Raw genomic sequence first — 17,598 nt, forward strand, 5'->3', positions numbered from 1 at the left:
ACATCGCGGTGTGTAACTGGCTTGAGAGAGAAGGGATGGGATTTTAATTTTAAAAAAAGAGGTGAGGGGAAGGGGAAAAACTTTAATGAAAAAAAAGAGGGAGAATAGAAAATGAGAGATTGCACATGAGAAAAAAGGGAAGGGAGGGGGTTTTTATTAAAAAAAGAAGTTTGGAAAAGGGAGCAAGTTCGAGAAGCCTTATGGAAATTCAAGACTTTTCGAACCTATAACAAAAATAATATAGTAGTAAGATAAGATAGTGCTCGTTTCAAAGAAACACTAAGACAAAACCAACCAATTTGAAAAATAGATCGCTAGGCTGAAAGTCCTTTTGGCCAAAATTCCCAGCCCCGACAAAGCGAATGCCGAGCCGCACCCCACAAAATTACAAACAAAACATAGGGAACGTTTGATTGACATCAGTTTGGAGGGAAAGCCATCGTCCCTCGAACCTTCTTGGTGGAAATTGGAGCGCAAAGGTCGATCGGGAGCAAAGCCAGCAATCTGAAGCAGAAAAAGCCATCATGAGGCTCGTCAGGTAAAGGTCGCTTTGCTCCCGTATTTCTTCATCGCTGTCTGCAGCTTTACAGAAGCGTGTGCTTGTTGCATCAAAGTTTATGATCACTGGACGACCTATCATGCAGGTTCCTAATGAAGCTGAACAACGAGACAGTATCCCTGGAGTTGAAGAATGGGACGATTGTGCATGGCACCATCACAGGTACTGCCGATTTTCATATGCTGTCTATCATACAGTGCCGAGCGGGCAATTCTTAAGCATATCAAAAGGCACCAAGCATGCAACTGTTCATGTAGTTAGGACTGTGCATGCAATGGAATCGGATACGAAGTGGCAAGGGAGAGCAGCGTGTTAAAGATAAACCTACCGTGCTCCATGTGCATACGAGGGTTCTCTATGTCACCTTGAACAACCTTTTGGAGACAACATTTGCACAAGTAAACTCCTGTGCATAGAAACCAAGGCACACCCTGGCCACAAACAGTGTCATCTTCCACACAGCTCAAAGTTTTGCTTTGCAGGTTGCCACATGCAACAGGAATCCAACCAAACACAAAAAATTCATGGAGTCTGGTGCAAAAGTTGATCGAGATATCAGCTAGAAACAACTTTCTTGACCTTGTTACAGTCGCAATTCTAGGAGAACAAAGAGGGCTCAAATTTCCTAATTGCCATTGCACATGGACACAAACAACTTCAGGCCGATGTGATAAAATTTAGAAATGTATCATTCCCATAAAGTCCTTTTAGTAAAAGGTTAATCTTGTCTTGCATTATGGGCACAACCTTTCCAAGTTTTTGTTTTGAGCAGCAGCAAGGTGTATATGCTGCTGCACGTCAAATGATCAATGGTATGATTGCTTCTAGCTCATGCCGTGGTCTCACATGCCTACAGTACATCTCTAGACTATCTATAATTCTGGTTGGATGATTCTAGGGACGGAGGAGCAATGATAGAAAGTTGACCTCACTTCAAGCCCCTTTTAGATGGTCTAGTGTTGTGCCAGCCAAAACCCATCTGAGGGTTTTCCATACTTAAAAGTAGAAGCCTTTTGTGCATGTTACTCATGTGTCCTTGTGAGCATACACTAGGGTTTCCAACACACACACAGAGTGTAGGAACAAAACTAATACAATGAACTTAGAAAAAACACAAATAAAGAAAAAAGGAATGAATGAAAAATGTTGAATGGTAACTCAATGATCAAATTGAGGATGTGAGGTGTGGTACAATGGATGCCCAAGGAGTGGAGGGCTATGCAACAACCATTGTGTCTTGGGTCAAGGGAGAGCGTGAGAGAGTGTTGTCCTTTGGAACATATGCCAAGTGCAACAATCAATGCCACATGCTGATGTAGAATGAGTCAAGGCATTTATGCAACAGTAGAAGCTGAAAATGCAGTTGTCTGTGGAGAGATGAGGGATGTAAAGGCAAAATGCAGTAGTAGAGTGAAGATGACTGATTGCAAACTTACGGTGGTAGATAGCTGAATGACAGCAAGAGTGAGGCTTGAGGCTGGAAGGTGAAAACACAGCAGTCTAGGTGGCTGGAACAGAAAATGCAGCACAATTACAGCTCTTTTGAGAGAGTCTAGAGGTTGGAATGATGAGAAAAAGCTAAATGCAGCACATTAATGGCTGGCGATGGCATGAAAAGGTTGATGATGGCTGCAGGATCAGGGGGGCATCTCCTAGACTGATGGGTAGTTGATAGCACCTTGGTCCCTTGGTTGTAGGGTTTGCACCTTGTGGTCCTAGTGATGGCCAGCTAGATCATTTGATCAGGGTTACTTTTGTGACTAGGAGTGCTGTAAACATTTTTGAGGATGGTGCCTTGACAATTTTGGTAGAATGGTAGTGGAAAAAGAAACATGTGAATAGAAAACAAGAGCAGTAACGAGGAAGTCAATCAAAAACTCAGATTGATGATGAAGGATACTACTATAAGAAAGCATGTGCATTGTGCACGTGCCAGTTCATGTAGTTGCTCTGAGATTGAGAAGGTTGATGATAGAATGAAAGGGTGTGGTATAAGATTGGTAGCTCAAAGGGCAATAAACTAGTCATTTGCAAATGTTAATCTCAACATTAAGAATAGATTCATTAAATACAATACTCACAAAGGGATGCCGAGCTAAAATATGCATTACTTGCTGAATAGCCTCTTAAACAGCCCCAAAACACACTAAAAATGCTCTTTTAGAGTAAAATCCTAAAACGGGGAGCGGTTCAAGAGAGTTTAGTGGAAACCCTAAAACGGGGAGCGGTTCGAGAAAGTGTAGTGGAAACCCTAATTTTTGGGGCGCCCTTCCATATCTATAAATAGACAGGCTATCCCCATTCAACAATAATCCTTGTTTGTAGGTTACATCAACCCACACACCCTCTGCTGTTGTTGGTGTCAGAAGTGGAGCAGCGGTGGAAGCATAAACATGTGCTGAAGTAAACTGCTGAAACACAAGACAAAAAGAGAAAGAAAGAACACGATACAGAGAACTCAGATGTATGCACGGGAAATGGAATCCATATATTTGAATACGAGACAGTCGCATACAACAGTGAGTCACTGGCTGCGTGGGCACTGGCACTAGCACTGGCTCCTCTCTCCAGAGAGTCTGCAGATGGTGAAGATGATGATAATACTGACTGAGAAGGAGCACTGAGTATAAATAGGCTGAAAAAGTGGGGAGCAATAATGTTGGTCGGACAGCATTAATGCTGGTCGACTGGTGCATAAAAATGCTCCATTGGCATAAAATGCCACACCAGAAAAAAACCTAAAATACCTAATAAAAATGCCCAGCCCAGATCAAGCTCAGACTCACACATGAGCTGACAAATACTCTGCTAACACCCTCTCTCAGATCATGAGTGATCTGATACAATACAATAGTACAATGAAAAGGGATCAGAAACTATACAACATAGAACCAACAAGTAGAACCATGGATACCCAAGCAGTGGGTGATCAAGCCACCACCAAGGTGCCTCAGAGAGAACCTGATGTCGATGTCGATCGTACCAAACACCTGAAAATAGAGAAGATCATAGCATGTCTTTGTGTCCATCACCAATGTCTCGCAGTAGCATACAAGACCATCCTGTCAAAAATGCCCCTGAACATAGGTGACCATGGATTCCCCGCCTTTGGCCAGACCGCCAAAGTGTCCCCTCATGTGAGCTCCAGACGAAAGCCTCCCGCTTTCTGTCAGATAACCAGCTTAGCATGAACCTGGACGTCAATCCTAGCTCCAGGATTTGATTTCGCCAGACTGAAGTCGATGCATCAGGGACGTCCCTCTCTGGAATCTGTGCACCTGTATAAAAGTATAGATGAGGCGCGGCTGCCCCATCTGAACACCTGCTCACACTCCCTCTCTGGCACAAGAGAGTCGTGAGGGATGACCTCATCACCACCACTAGAAAGCAGCCGAGGAAGGGGCCACCAAGCCCTTCCCGCGATCCGAAGAAGAGGATCCCTTCCGCGCCTTGGACTTCACCTTGGTCGGAGGATCTGAGTCGGAGTCTGATGAGGAGAGGACTCATCGGTAGAGTCAACATCCCGCTTCTTCTTCTGCTTCTTCTTCCTGGAAGCCGCTAACTTCTTACAGTCCTTCCGCAAATGTCCCTTCTTGCCATAGTGGTAACACTGGGCCTTCGACTTCTTCTTCCCGTCACCCCTCTCTGAAGCTACATAAGCCTCACCTCCATAATGTGCCGGAAGCTGCCCCTGTAATCTCAAGGATGTCTCATGCTCAAGAAGCATCGAGGTCATATGTGTAAAACTGACAGGAGTCGATGATGTCTGCGCCCGCAAAGCATTGGCCACTCCATCAAACTCCGGGGGGACCTTGTAGAGGACCGTCCCGACGAGATGCGCCTCGGAAAGAGCAGATTGCATGTGCCGAAGCTGGTTCTGTACCTGCGTAACATGAAGAAGAAAAGACTGAATAGTATCTTTCGGCTCAAACTTCATCTGCTGGAGTTGGCCATAAAGTGTGACTGCCCGCATGGTGGAAGGTGCCTCGTACATCTGCTGCAACTTCTGCCATACTTCAGGAGATGTCCTATAGGAGGTAACCGCCGGTAAGACCGCTTTAGAAATACACCGAAGCAATGCCGAGTAAGCATGGACATCGTCCGAGTCCCATGTGAGCACCGCTTCCTCACGGTTGTCCTCATCAAAGTCTTTAGGAAGAGGAAAAGGACAGAGAGGTCGAGCAATAGCTCCACAGACGATGTACCATAACCACTTCTGCACAAACCAAGCTTTCATGATAGCACTCCATGTGAGATAATCAGGTCCATGTAACTTATCATCAGTGGAAGTGCACGGAGGAGCCATATGGAGAGGATAAGAAGAGAAGTAGAGAAGAGATGGAATGTAGAGAGGAAACACAGCCAAAACACAAGCACAAACGGCAGAAAATGAGAGTTCACATGCAATATAACCCAAAATCTGATCAATAGAAGACAAAAGCTGCTGCAGAAAGTCAAAAAATCAGTCAAAAACTGCCAAAAACAGCAAAAACGGCCTGAAGTAACAGTCACCCAGCCACGAGAGATGCTGAATCAGCAAAACGCAGGCTGTAAACTGGAGAAAAACAGGTAGAAAACTGACGCTAGAAGTTGCAGATGAAAAATGCAGGCAGTAGAGGGTCCGTAGGCAGCAGGCGATGGTAAAACTGCAAAAAATGCAGGCTGAAAACAGCCCCAAAACAGGTTGCCTGGCTGCGATAGCAGTTGTCTGATCAGCAGGGGTACAAAACAGTCCTGAAATCAGCAAGAAACCACAGCAGAAACACAAATCCTGAAAACTGATACCATGCCAGAAGTGGAGCAGCGGTGGAAGCATAAACATGTGCTGAAATAAACTGCTGAAACACAAGACAAAAAGAGAAAGAAAGAACACGATACAGATGAGAACTCAGATGTATGCACGGGAAATGGAATCCATATATCTGAATACGAGATAGTCGCATACAATAGTGAGTCACTGGCTGCGTGGGCACTGGCACTAGCACTGGCTCCTCTCTCCACAGAGTCTGCAGATGGTGAAGATGATGATGATAATACTGACTGAGGAGGAGCACTGAGTATAAATAGGCTGAAAAAGTGGGGAGCAATAATGCTGGTCGGACAACATTAATGCTGGCCGATTGGTGCATAAAAATGCTCCACTGGCATAAAATGCCACACCAGAAAAAAACCTAAAATACCTAATAAAAATGCCCAGCCCAGATCAAGCTCAGACTCACACATGAGCTGACAAATACTCTGCTAACAGTTGGCGCCCAATTTTCAGCCTGCAGCCTGTCTCCATATGTTGTCCAGCCATCATCAACTGCAGCCACATCATCTTTAGCCTGTCCATTGCTGTAGGCGACAGCTCTCAGCTGCTGGCGCGACTGCTCCAAACTGTCCTAGATGTCACACTCCGACATTGCTCTGCCCTTGAGCACACTGTACACTCTTACATTCATTTACAGCATTCATTCACTTCAGAGTTCTATTCTCTCTCTCCCTTTTTCTGTTTGTGTTTGAGTTTTGAGTTTTGCATTTAGGGTTTAAGTTTTGCCCTCTGTGTTTGTGTCTGTCTTTGTACACTCTGTGTCCTCAGTGCAAACCCTAGCAGTCTTTTTAACATGGTATCAGAGCCGTTGCTCTTGTAAAGAGTATCTTGCGGATATTGTTGAGAGCTAGTCTTTGTGCTAGGCACACAATACGACTCGTAACCGAATCACAATGTCCCAGACACCTTCTCCAGTTCCTATGATGTCTTATCAGGCTTCTCTATCATTAGAGGCCCTGAGACGGCATTATGGACTCGGTGAGAAGGATGACACTCCACCTTCACCAGATTTCACTAATATGATAGAGAAAGACTTTGAGGAGTACTATCGCAACAAGTACGGTGATGTTTATATCCCTCCTACCAGTTTTGCTACCACATTCGGACCGGTTTGGTAAGGCTGGCCACCTCTCCGATCATGGAGGATATACGGCATTCGGAACGTTTGGCGATCCATCTTCATCATCTCATCCAGGTCCAATGTCAGGTTTGTATAATTCTTTTGTGCTGCATGAATCAAAACCCTCACCTGTTTCTTCTTTTGAGGTACAGGATCCGGATGGCTTTGCGTATGTGAACTTCAATAGAGGGGGCTTACGAGGCAGACGGAATTTAGGTACATCTACAGCTTTTATTTCATTTGAGCATATTATACACACTTTTCACTTCCCTCCCATCCCACCCTCTTCTATATCACACCTTGATCATCTCTCATTATCTTTTCAAAATCTTGGATTACACTTCACATCTGCTTCACACACCCTAGGGGTTGGATCTTCCATCTCCGCTCCTAGCACCTTTTCCTTCTCTACCCCATTCTCTACCTCTTTGCACCATGGTACTTTGTTAGGGGGAATGCCACCCTTTAACACAGTGCCTCTCACCTTTCAGCAAATGAGTACACCCAGGAGTGACTGTGATGGGCATCCCCCTCACTATCCCCAGCTTCACATCTCCCATGACTACTCATACGCAGGGGTTTCCATCCTTAGCTTATGGTGCGTCTTCACACTCTTCTTGGGTTACACCTACGCAGGGATTCCCATCTGCTCCCCATGTTCCCATCCCACCTCCTTGGGTTCCTCATGTGGCTACCATGTCCATGCCTAGTCAGTCCATTCCTACCTATGGATCCACCTTGCACACTACCCGCATGCCTGGTGGACACTCTGGGTCCCATTCCCAAGTGTATTGCACTCCCCAATCCTACCCCCACTACACTTTTTCACACTATCCATCTCCGAGCACTACCACTCCTATTGCAACTGCCAAGAATGCCTTCATGGATAAGACACGTTTTAACGGGTTAAATTTCACTACTTGGTCGAATTTCATGCAACAAGTGCTTGAGTCTCAGGGTCTTTGGGACCTCGTCATTGGTCTAGAGCCTATGCCGAACCCTCGACTAGCTCACCTTGACTACATCTGTCAATGGAGAGTTTGCAACGCTACAGTCAATGTTGAGCTAATGCAGGGATTGCTTTCTGAGTTTCACTCTCAGTTGTAGCACTTTCCGCTTGCGTCAGAGTGTTGAAGTGACCTTCTTGATCGCTATGCGGCTCGTGATCGTACTCGGTGCATCAATCTCGACTTTGAGCTTCAAGAGTTCTCTCTTAAGGAAGGGGATGATCTGAAAGTCAAGCTAGCTGACTATAGGCGGTTACTTGCCGAGTTCGTCACTACTGGCTCTCCAAAGTCAGATGACGATCAGGTTACATTCTTCTTGAATAAGTTGTCTGCAAAATACTTCAATTTCATTCAACACATCATCTCTCAATCTCGATTGCCAACCTTCTACGAGTTTGAGTGTCAGTTCTTGCGTTACGCAAGGCTGTATGATCAAGTTCACAAGAAATCCTCATCACAGGCTTATTCAGAGCAGAGGGGGTTGATTGCTTCTTCTTTGGGAGGGAAAACCACCAGTGGTGGCAAGAACTCACTAGATGCGAAGGCAAGCCAATCAAAGGGTGACTTCTCTTCCTCTAATGGAACCGAAGAATCAAGGCCTATCTGGCAACAACTCCCTAAGAAAAACCGGTTTTGCACACACTGCCAGACCAGGGAGCAAGCCATGTGGACGAGGAGTGTCGCTCCAAGGCCCAAGATCTTCCACCTAAAAAGCCTCAGCAGACCGCTGCGACTTCACAATCCAGTGGGGCTACGCCTTCCGCTGCTGCCCCATCTGCTCCTCCAGCCCCCATAGCGACTGCTGGACATGTGGCACCCGGACAGCCTTAGCGACCATTCTTCTCTACTCTGGAAGGATTGGTTGATTGGTCTGCATGTTCCGATCCCGTTGCACTTCATGTATCTATCTCACATTCCTCCCCGCCTCGTTAGGCGTTCCCTTGGCAGAGCCTTGCTACTTGACGTACACGATGGTGGCCACCTTCTTAGACTAGTATGTCTTTAGGTTCTTTCGGATATCCTAGGTCAGTCTAGCATTCATTTTTCGTAGTCTTAGAGTCGGGCCCATAGGATTTTTGTCTCTACATTTTAAGTCTTTCGCTGCATTTACTCACACACACATATACATTTGCATCTTTGCACTTGTTCCTTCAGTTAGCTTTTCATTTTAGTTTTGTTTTGTTTTTGGAGCATCTCACTATTGACCTCTGTGATTGTAGAGATCTCCTTTGCAGGTTTTGTTTTCAGTGTAGGGCTAACATGCAGGTTTGCCCAGTCCTACCTGGGTTGGAGACTTGGGTTGTGCACCGTTCCTTCATGGTTTCATCATCCTTGGAGTTTTGCTCTTCTACCAGCATGGAGGCTTCCCCTCCCGAGGCAGATCGTGCAACATCTCTCTTGATACTATCATGGCGGTGACTTCTACCTAGCTCTTCCAGCTGGGATGCTTCCTCCTCCTCTTCATTCCTTATGGTTCTCGGCACCACACAAAGACCGACATCAAGCTCCTTTTCTTTTTTCGGCATCTATATTCAGGTTGAGAGGGGGTTTCTATCCTTGGTATTCTACAGGCTTTAGCACTTTGTCTTCGACATCGGCTTCTCCTGTTAGCAGTCATGTTTGTCATGCCTTGTCATCTCCTGCCTGTGAGCCTCAGTCTGAGTCAGACGAGGACATTAGGAGCTCTGACATGTCTGTCATGTGTTATGATGGGGGAGGCTAGTCACTCTCGACTGGCTGTCTTAGGTTGTGTATTTCTTTTTGGCCTCTTTTAGTGGGCAGCCACTGGCTGCCTGGTCACTTTTTGGTCACTATTGTGGGGCGCCCATTTTAGGGCACTTTTAGGGTTTGCGCCCATTTTAGGGTTAGGGTTAGGGTTTGTCCTTTGCCTATTTATTGGCAGCCCCCCTCCCCACTTGATCACTTGTCTTCTTGCAGATTCTGACACTCCTTCTCCCCCGTGATGGTGCTGCCATCATCATCAGCCTGATTTGGTGCCCTCACTGACGCTTCGGGCTGCGTGCAGGGACTGATCAGTCCATTTCAGTGTATTCAGCATTCATTTCAGTCAGTGCAGATTTCTCTTCCTTATTTTCTGCTCTCTCTCTCTCTCTCTCCCTCCGTGTTCGTATTCCCTCTTCCGCAGCGCACTCTCACATGGTATCAGAGCCGAAGGAGAGTACACGGAGCTGAGATCTACGCGGGAGAACACCCACAACCTTGCGTTTGCTGGTCCAGACGTCTCCAACAGCTGAGGCGTCACCTTCTGCACCATCTCCTTGATCAAGGCGGCCTGTTTTGGTGTCAACCTATTTGCGTTTGCTGCTGGCGTCATCCCCAAATCTGCGTTTTCAGCTTGGGCGGTCCTCCTCTAGCTGGGCGACACTCCACCAAGCTGCGTTTTCAGCTTCTGTGGCTGCGTTCAATCTCTGGCGGCACTCCTCCAAGCTGGCGACCTCATTCCTACTTGCGTTTTGAGGCAGGCGGTTGTTTTTATGTGGTGATTGCATCGTTAGCACTTGCGTTTGACATCATCCTTGCGTTCTGTGCAAGGCGGCCAGCTCAGGAGCTTCTGGTGTTTGTGTTTCGGCACCGGCAACCTTCCCTTTTTGTGTTTTGGTGTTTGCAGATATCGAAGATGTCTTCTCATCAGTTTACAGGCTTTGATGACTCAGATGACGAGCTTTTGTCTCGACACTCATCTGAACGGAGGCGTGATTTCTATCACGAGGACCGTCGTCCGGAGTCTATTCCTCTTTCCCGTCCCCCTTCTATTCATGTATCTCGGCGAGCCTCTTCTAGTGGGCCGAAGATGCAGCCTTTGGTACCCCCTGTACAGATACCCGTACTTCCTTAGCTGCCCAAAGAGGACTGGTTGGATGGCTCCAACTTTTCTCTATGGTCCTGCAAGGTGGAGTGTATCTTGGACTCCTTTGATCTTTGGGAGCTTGTTTCTGTTCCTATTCCCCGGCCTAAGGTGGATCCCGCAGATGGGACATCTATGGATCGTGCAGCCTTATGGGATCGGCTCAATTCTCGAGCCAGATCTTTCCTCTTTCTGAGTTTGCAGGATTTTGTCCTTGTTCATGTTCACAGGTTGAAGACTGTAGCAGATGTGTGGAGAAAGCTCGCGTCTCTCTATCAACAGAAGACGTTTGCCCACCGGATATCTCTCGAAAAGAAGTTGCGGATGCTCGCTATTGATGATAGTCCTTCCCTGAAGGACCACATCAACAGATTACAGGATATGAGGGATGAGCTTGCATCCCTCGGTCGGACGATATCTTCTGAAGACATGGCTATGATTCTTTTGACTCAGCTACCATCGCCTCAGTTTGATGTCTTCTACACCAGCCTTCTTACATCGAGGACCCGTGAGAAGCTTCTATGGGAGGAGCTATCCCCGCTAGTCTTAGCGCATGACGAGCGACTCAGAGAGGTCAGTGCTAGTGGATCCGACTCCACTAGAGCCTTTGTTGCAGGTTCGGGAGGACAAAAGAAGCAGAAGTCAACGGCTAAGAAGAAGGACAGTTCTTCAGGCTCTGACTCAGATTCAGAGAGCTTGAAGTGCCCACACTGTGGGAAAGGGACACATCCGGAGGAGAAATGCTGGAAGAAGTACCCTCACCTTCGTCCGGGAGCGAAGGATGGATCTACATCGGAGCCTTCTTCTACCTCTACACCAGCTGTTACCCATGAGTCAGTGTTCCTTCATATCCATGCTTTGGAGGAGGATCCTTCTTCGGTGGCTGCCGTGTCTTCTGCGCAGGCTTGGTTAGTGGACAGTGGTGCTTCGAGTCATATGACTCCCCGAGGTGATTTGTTACAGGATCTCCGTCCATCAGAGGGTTCAGTCACTATTGGTGACATTTTATCGGTGCCTATTAGTGGTGTTGGCACATTGCCTTTGTTTACCGACCGACCTTCGAGCTCCTTTTCACAGGCCCTACATGTTCCGGATTTGGGCCTTCCCCTCCTCTCAGTTTATGGCCTTACGAGGCTTGGCACACGAGTGATCTTCACCGAGCATGCCGTTGTTATTGAGGATTCTTTTACAGGAGCTGTCTTATCTACAGGTTGGCAGGAGAGTGGGCTTTATAGGCTCCATTCCCCTTCTTTGATGCAGGGTCCTCCGAGGCACTCTATTGCTACACCCGTTCCCGCTTGTGCACCTTCTATTCCACAGGTTCCTTCCTATCCCCCACCTTCTCCTCCGGTGGTTCCCTCGTACCCCCCATCCCTTTCAGAGGGGGACGATCTCGGTGATGCGACTGTGGATTCCCTGGCCCCTAGTGTTTTAGAGGGGGATTCCCAGGACCGTGAGGAGCTCCTTCAGCGGCAGTCTACATCGACGGACTTCATTGACCTTGGCATTCCTCTTGCCACCCCAGGATCCGTTTCTCCCTTGGCCTTCAGCCACATCCAAGATTTGAGAGGGGGTGTTAGCAGTCATGTTTGTCATGCCTTGTCATCTCCTGCCTGTGAGCCTCAGTCTGAGTCAGACGAGGACATTAGGAGCTTTGACATGTCTGTCATGTGTTATGATGGGGGAGGCTAGTCACTCTCGACTGGCTGTCTTAGGTTGTGTATTTCTTTTTGGCCTCTTTTAGTGGGCAGCCACTGGCTGCCCGGTCACTTTTTGGTCACTATTGTGGGGCGCCCATTTTAGGGCCCTTTTAGGGTTTGCGCCCATTTTAGGGTTTGTGCCCATTTCAGGGTTAGGGTTAGGGTTTGTCCTTTGCCTATTTATTGGCAGCCCCCCTCCCCACTTGATCACTTGTCTTCTTGCAGATTCCGACACTCCTCCCCCCCCGTGGTGGTGCTGCCATCATCATCAGCCTGATTTGGTGCCCTCACTGACGCTTCGGGCTGCGTGCAGGGACTGATCAGTCCATTTCAGTGTATTCAGCATTTATTTCAGTCAGTGCAGATTTCTCTTTCTTATTTTCTGCTCTCTCTCTCTCCCTCCCTCCGTGTTCGTATTCCCTCTTCCGCAGAGCACTCTCACATCTCCCCCTTGTTGTACCTTACCCTTTGCATTGCATGATTTCATCATCTTTGTACTAGGGCGCTTGGACAAGTGAACAATTTTTCCATGAGGGACATTGTCCAAGTGGCACCTACTGCATGAGCATTCTTCAGCATATAGCATACTTTGCATCTCATTACGCAGAGCACTACTTGAGCGGATCCTAAGCTGTTTTCACCGGGGGTTGTTGTTACCACACCACCATCCTTCTTCATCACATGGATATCTCATCACCTACTTTTCCTCGTTATCGACACCCTGAGTGGATGGGTTAGCTCTTGTACTGTTTTGTGATGTGTTGGGTGTACCCTCCCTACTCCCGTCTTCTGGGTCACTATTTCTCAATCGGCCTCATTCCATAAAATTTACCATACTTATTCCAAAAAAAAAAACACAAAAGTTCCATGTAGTTTCATGCATCTTTGTAGGGCTTGGTAGGCCATTGGACAGCCGACGTGCACCCTTTGTCCAATGCCGTGTCCTCTTTGGGGTGACTACTTGGATTTCCTTGGTAAGATAACTATCGCCTCTGTAGTCTTGGTAGGCCACTGGGCAGTCGACGTGCACCCTTTGTCCGATGCCTTGGCTGCTTTGGGATGGAACGCCTTGGGATACATCAACATCATATTGGTTGGCCTAACCTTTCGGCTCAATTTTGGGCCTGAGAGAGGGTGTTGAGCTAAAATATGCATTACTTGTTGATTAGCCTCTTAAACAGCCCCAAAACATACTAAAAATGCTCTTTTAGAGTAAAACCCTAAAACAAGGAGCGGTTCGAGAGAGTTCAGTGGAAACCCTGAAACGGGGAGCGGTTCGAGAAAGTTTAGTGGAAACCCTAATTTTTGGGATGCTCTTCCACATCTATAAATAGATAGGCTGCCCCCATTCAGCAATAATCCTTGTTTGCAGGTTACACTAGTCCACACATCCTCTGTTGCTGTTGGCGCCCAGTTTCCAGCTTGCAGCCCGCCTCCATCTACTGTCCAGCTATCATCGATTGCAGCCACATCATCTTCAGCCTGTCCATTGCGAAGGAAGGCATGACTAACAAAGCAAAACCCAAGATAAGCCTACTGTTTTGGAATAAAAGAAGAGTGAAAGATGAAAAACATGTTGTGATTTCTTGTTTTCCTTTCCCCTTCTTTTCCTTCTTAAATTGGGGGAAAGAAAAAACTCTTTGGACAAGAAATCCACATCCATCCATGTTTTGAGTTGAGTGAGCTCTTGGAGATGTGCGACTGGGAGATTGCGAGGAGTTTGATGGTGTGATTGGTTCACAACAAAGTGTGTGGGGTCGACCGTAACATCATCAAGTATCAAATCAACATGATGTTTTTATATTGAGTCTTCTTTCCAAAATTTTTCTAAATATTATATGTTTAATCTTCTCTAAAGTTTGTTTACACAGCCAAACTCACTTACTCTAGTTTCTATTTTTGTGGATAATCTTTAAAAGATGATCCGAGCAATCAAACGACTTCGGAATGAGCTCCAGAAGTTCAAGCACACTATTGTAGCCTTGCTCTAGATGTGCAACAATAGATCAACATTTTGAGGTCATTTCCTTATATATGAGAAAAAGGGGTTGCGAAGACTACTTTTCATGGCTTCGGAGTGATGTAATAATATTGTGCGTGAACTGTCATTAGTGAACGCATTGTTAAAGTTGAGGTGCATCTCAAGGTTGAAGTGCAACTTGAGGAAGTTGTGGAAACCTCATAATCCAAAATAGTGGTGGTCATGCGGCAACTTGAGTTCATGGTAATCTCATGCAATAATGATTGAAAGTGTGCAACTAATATGGTTGCCAATTCCCTTAGTTGGATATTTGATAATGGCTTGGCTTTCTTTGAAATTTTGATTGATTTTTATCTCTCTCTCAAAGGACATTTGCAAAATGATCTTTACTTTGGTAAGATTTGGCAATTAATTCACAAGGGATCTAGTAGCCTAGGAAACTTTGGTGGTTTGGATGCTCGAAATTTGACTATTGAGTAAAAGATGGTGTAGAAAAGTATTCCATTTTCAATGGATTACTTTTTAAACAAGAGAAAGTGTGTGTGCTTGACAATCAAGGTATCCTCTAGGAAATTTTGTATGAGTATCATAATATGTTGAGTGTAGAACACCTTGGTGTACTAGCATGTAGCCTTAATTACTCACTACTTTTATTGGCCACATATGAAGACTTTGGTTGAGTTTTACATATATGAGTGCTTGTAATGTTAGCTTAGAAGCTGAGTGGCACAAATAAGTGGGGATGTTATATCCATTACAAATTTCCGATAGAAAATGGAGTAGCATTTATATGGATTTTGTAGTAGCATTACCTTGTTCTATGAATCGAGGACATGATGCAATTTGGGTTGTGGCTGATTGATTGACGAAAATGGCTCAATTCATTCCCACTAAGATGATTGTAAAAAGCCATGAGTTGGTTGGTCTCTTTGTTGAGCATCTTTACAAACTTTATGGTTTGCTCGATAAAATTGTTAGTGATTAAGACCCTAAGCTCATTGACTATTTGTGGCAGATAGTTTTTCAAAACTTGGAAACTTGATCATGAGTGAATGAGCATAACACTTATTCAAGGATCTATGATAGCCTGTTATGTGGATGTTGGGTTTAGGTTTGAGTTATCAAATTTGTGAAGGGAAGGGGGAAGAGAGCGGGGGAGGGAAAGAGGGAACCTCAAACCCCCCTTAATCTTGCTGGATTGGATGAGTGCTAGGAACCATCCACGGCTACTGTGATGTCAGTGGGTGGTCTTTTATGTTTAAATGGATCAAATTTGTTTGTTTGATATGTAGGAAGGGAGAGGGATCATTCACATGATCAGTTTTGTGTGGTACATATGGTGTGTCTCATGACTATCTAAGAGACTATGGCACTTGGCATTTGACTTTCTTGCGCTAAACCTGCAGGCTCAATGATGTTTCTATTGGAGCTATCTTTTCTGTTTTGCTCGCTTCTATACTCTTTTTGTGCTTTTTTTCCTCTTTTAATTCTATTTTTGTTTTTGCCATTTGGTTTATTCAACTCCAATTTTTCTTGAAGGTGCTCTTCAAATTGAGGCTGTCATACTTTTTCTGAATCTTAGATTTTTCACTGACCTGCAGATACTTTTCTTGAATGTGAAAAGCAAATACCATTTGCAGAATCCACACCTTTCTAGGATTTTAAGTGTATAACACACATATAGCACAAAGTATTGTGCAACCATTTTTGTGGAATTTTTAATATATTCTTACATTGGCTATTTCTTTTTTGAATGCGAGCAGGTGTTGATATTAGTATGAACACTCATTTGAAAACTGTGAAATTAACACTGAAGGGAAAGAACCCTGTAACTTTGGATCATTTGAGTGTGAGGGGCAACAACATTCGTTACTACATTCTTCCCGACAGTCTGAACTTGGATACTTTGCTTGTTGATGATACTCCAAAAGCCAGGCCAAAGCGGCCAACTGCTGGTAAGAACACATTATAGTGGGTTCTATTAAACAACACTTGTAAATTCTTGAAAGGTTTTATCTGAATAGCTTTGTGCCATTGTGGTGTTTGCAGGAAAACCAATGGGCAGGGGACGAGGAAGAGGTCGTGGAAGGGGTCGAGGCCGTGGGCGTTAACATGTTTATCACTCTCAAATGCATTTGCCGCTTGACAAATGGATTTAATTTCCTAGCTTTTTGATGCAAGTTTGTCACATTCAACCTTGAGAATGTAAAGGTTAATGATTAAACATCAAACCATTGTTACGACCGAGATGTGGATAAAATGCTTGCCTACCAGGCAGGCAATGAGTAGAAATGCAGATCCACATCTAAATGCTTTTGTGAAAGTTTGAGGTGCTTTTGGAAGCATGATGTTTGTCTTGTTTTGCCTCTGCATTTTACATTAGCAGGGTTCATCTATCTGAGACACCCCAGCTTTCTTGTGCAGAAAGTGTCATATGTGCCGGGAAATGCTTGTAACTGATCCAGTCCCTCAACGATGTATGCCATGTACCATTTTCTGGCAAACTTCAGTCTATATGCAGTGCAGTACTCAAGAAGCTACTTAAACCTAACAGCAAAAACACAGTTCTAATGTCTTAAAGAATATATAAAAGAACTTGCTGATACAAATAGTTTGGGGCAGTCCTACTTGACACTCCAGAATGCAGTGGCTCATTTTTACTTCTACATCCTGCAATGAATTCATTGGTTTGATCCTTGGGGACACTTTGTATGAAAGCCATGATGATAATGATTGGAACTTAATTGTCTTATTCTGATGCTTTGAGTTCATATGATGAGATGGATGACATGTGAACTTAATTGTGCTTGGTAGCCATAATAGCAAGTCATTGAACATGTAGGGTCTTGGATGAAAACATATTATGCTGATGTTTCAAGTTCATACAGCGACATGGATGTTATGTGAACTTAATTGTGCTCAGTAACCATAATGGTAAGTCATTGAATATGTAGGATCTTGATGGAATTTTAGGATTGATCTTTTCTTTACTTGCCAAGTTTTGAATAACGTGTCAAATATGCTTCCCAGGTTTTCTTACCTTTATCCAGCTATGCACATTCAGGTAAAAAATCATCACATCTCTAATTTGAAAATTCATTTGGCTTGCAAATTGGTGGGATTAACTATGCTTGGAGAATTGTGGTGACAGTTGATACTTGCTGGTGCAGATGAAGCGCTCCAACACTTGTAATTTAGCTTGCAAGTTGCAACAACATATTTTGGTGCCTGTTGCTTTTATCATTATACTCACTGAATTCAAATGAGTGTAGCTGGCAGTTTGAGCAGCAGTTCTCTGTCTCTTTAATTGTTTGTCTCCCTGGCTTGGTTTCAAGTATTTATGGAGTATGATTTTACATTATTGTGATCATAGCTGAAACCTCAATTTAGAAAATTTGCTGTAGGAAGACTAAGAAATTGCTTACAATGCTTGCTTCATAACTTAGAGTTTTGATCAGTCATTGTTGCCATCGTGAAATGTCAATAACGTGTAGTTTTTTCCTCATTGTTTGTTGAGAGAGAGAGAGAGAGAGAGAGAGAGAGAGAGAGATG

General features: G+C 45.0%; 1 protein-coding gene across 1 annotated transcript; it reads left to right on the forward strand.

The window, feature by feature from the left end:
* The first annotated feature begins 329 nt into the window (after positions 1–329).
* On the forward strand, positions 330–16,804 carry LOC148034972 (small nuclear ribonucleoprotein SmD1a-like). Its single transcript, XM_087679884.1, has 4 exons — positions 330–538; positions 645–721; positions 15,810–16,001; positions 16,096–16,804. The coding sequence occupies exons 1-4, from the start codon at positions 525–527 to the stop codon at positions 16,155–16,157; spliced, it is 345 nt and encodes a 114-aa protein (XP_087536010.1). The 5' UTR covers positions 330–524; the 3' UTR covers positions 16,158–16,804.
* The last annotated feature ends 794 nt before the right edge of the window (positions 16,805–17,598 follow it).

The sequence above is a fragment of the Lygodium microphyllum genome, chromosome 6 (genome assembly GCF_053477565.2).
Source record: "Lygodium microphyllum isolate KBCC chromosome 6, Lygodium_microphyllum_v1.1.10, whole genome shotgun sequence".
NCBI lineage: Eukaryota > Viridiplantae > Streptophyta > Polypodiopsida > Schizaeales > Lygodiaceae > Lygodium > Lygodium microphyllum.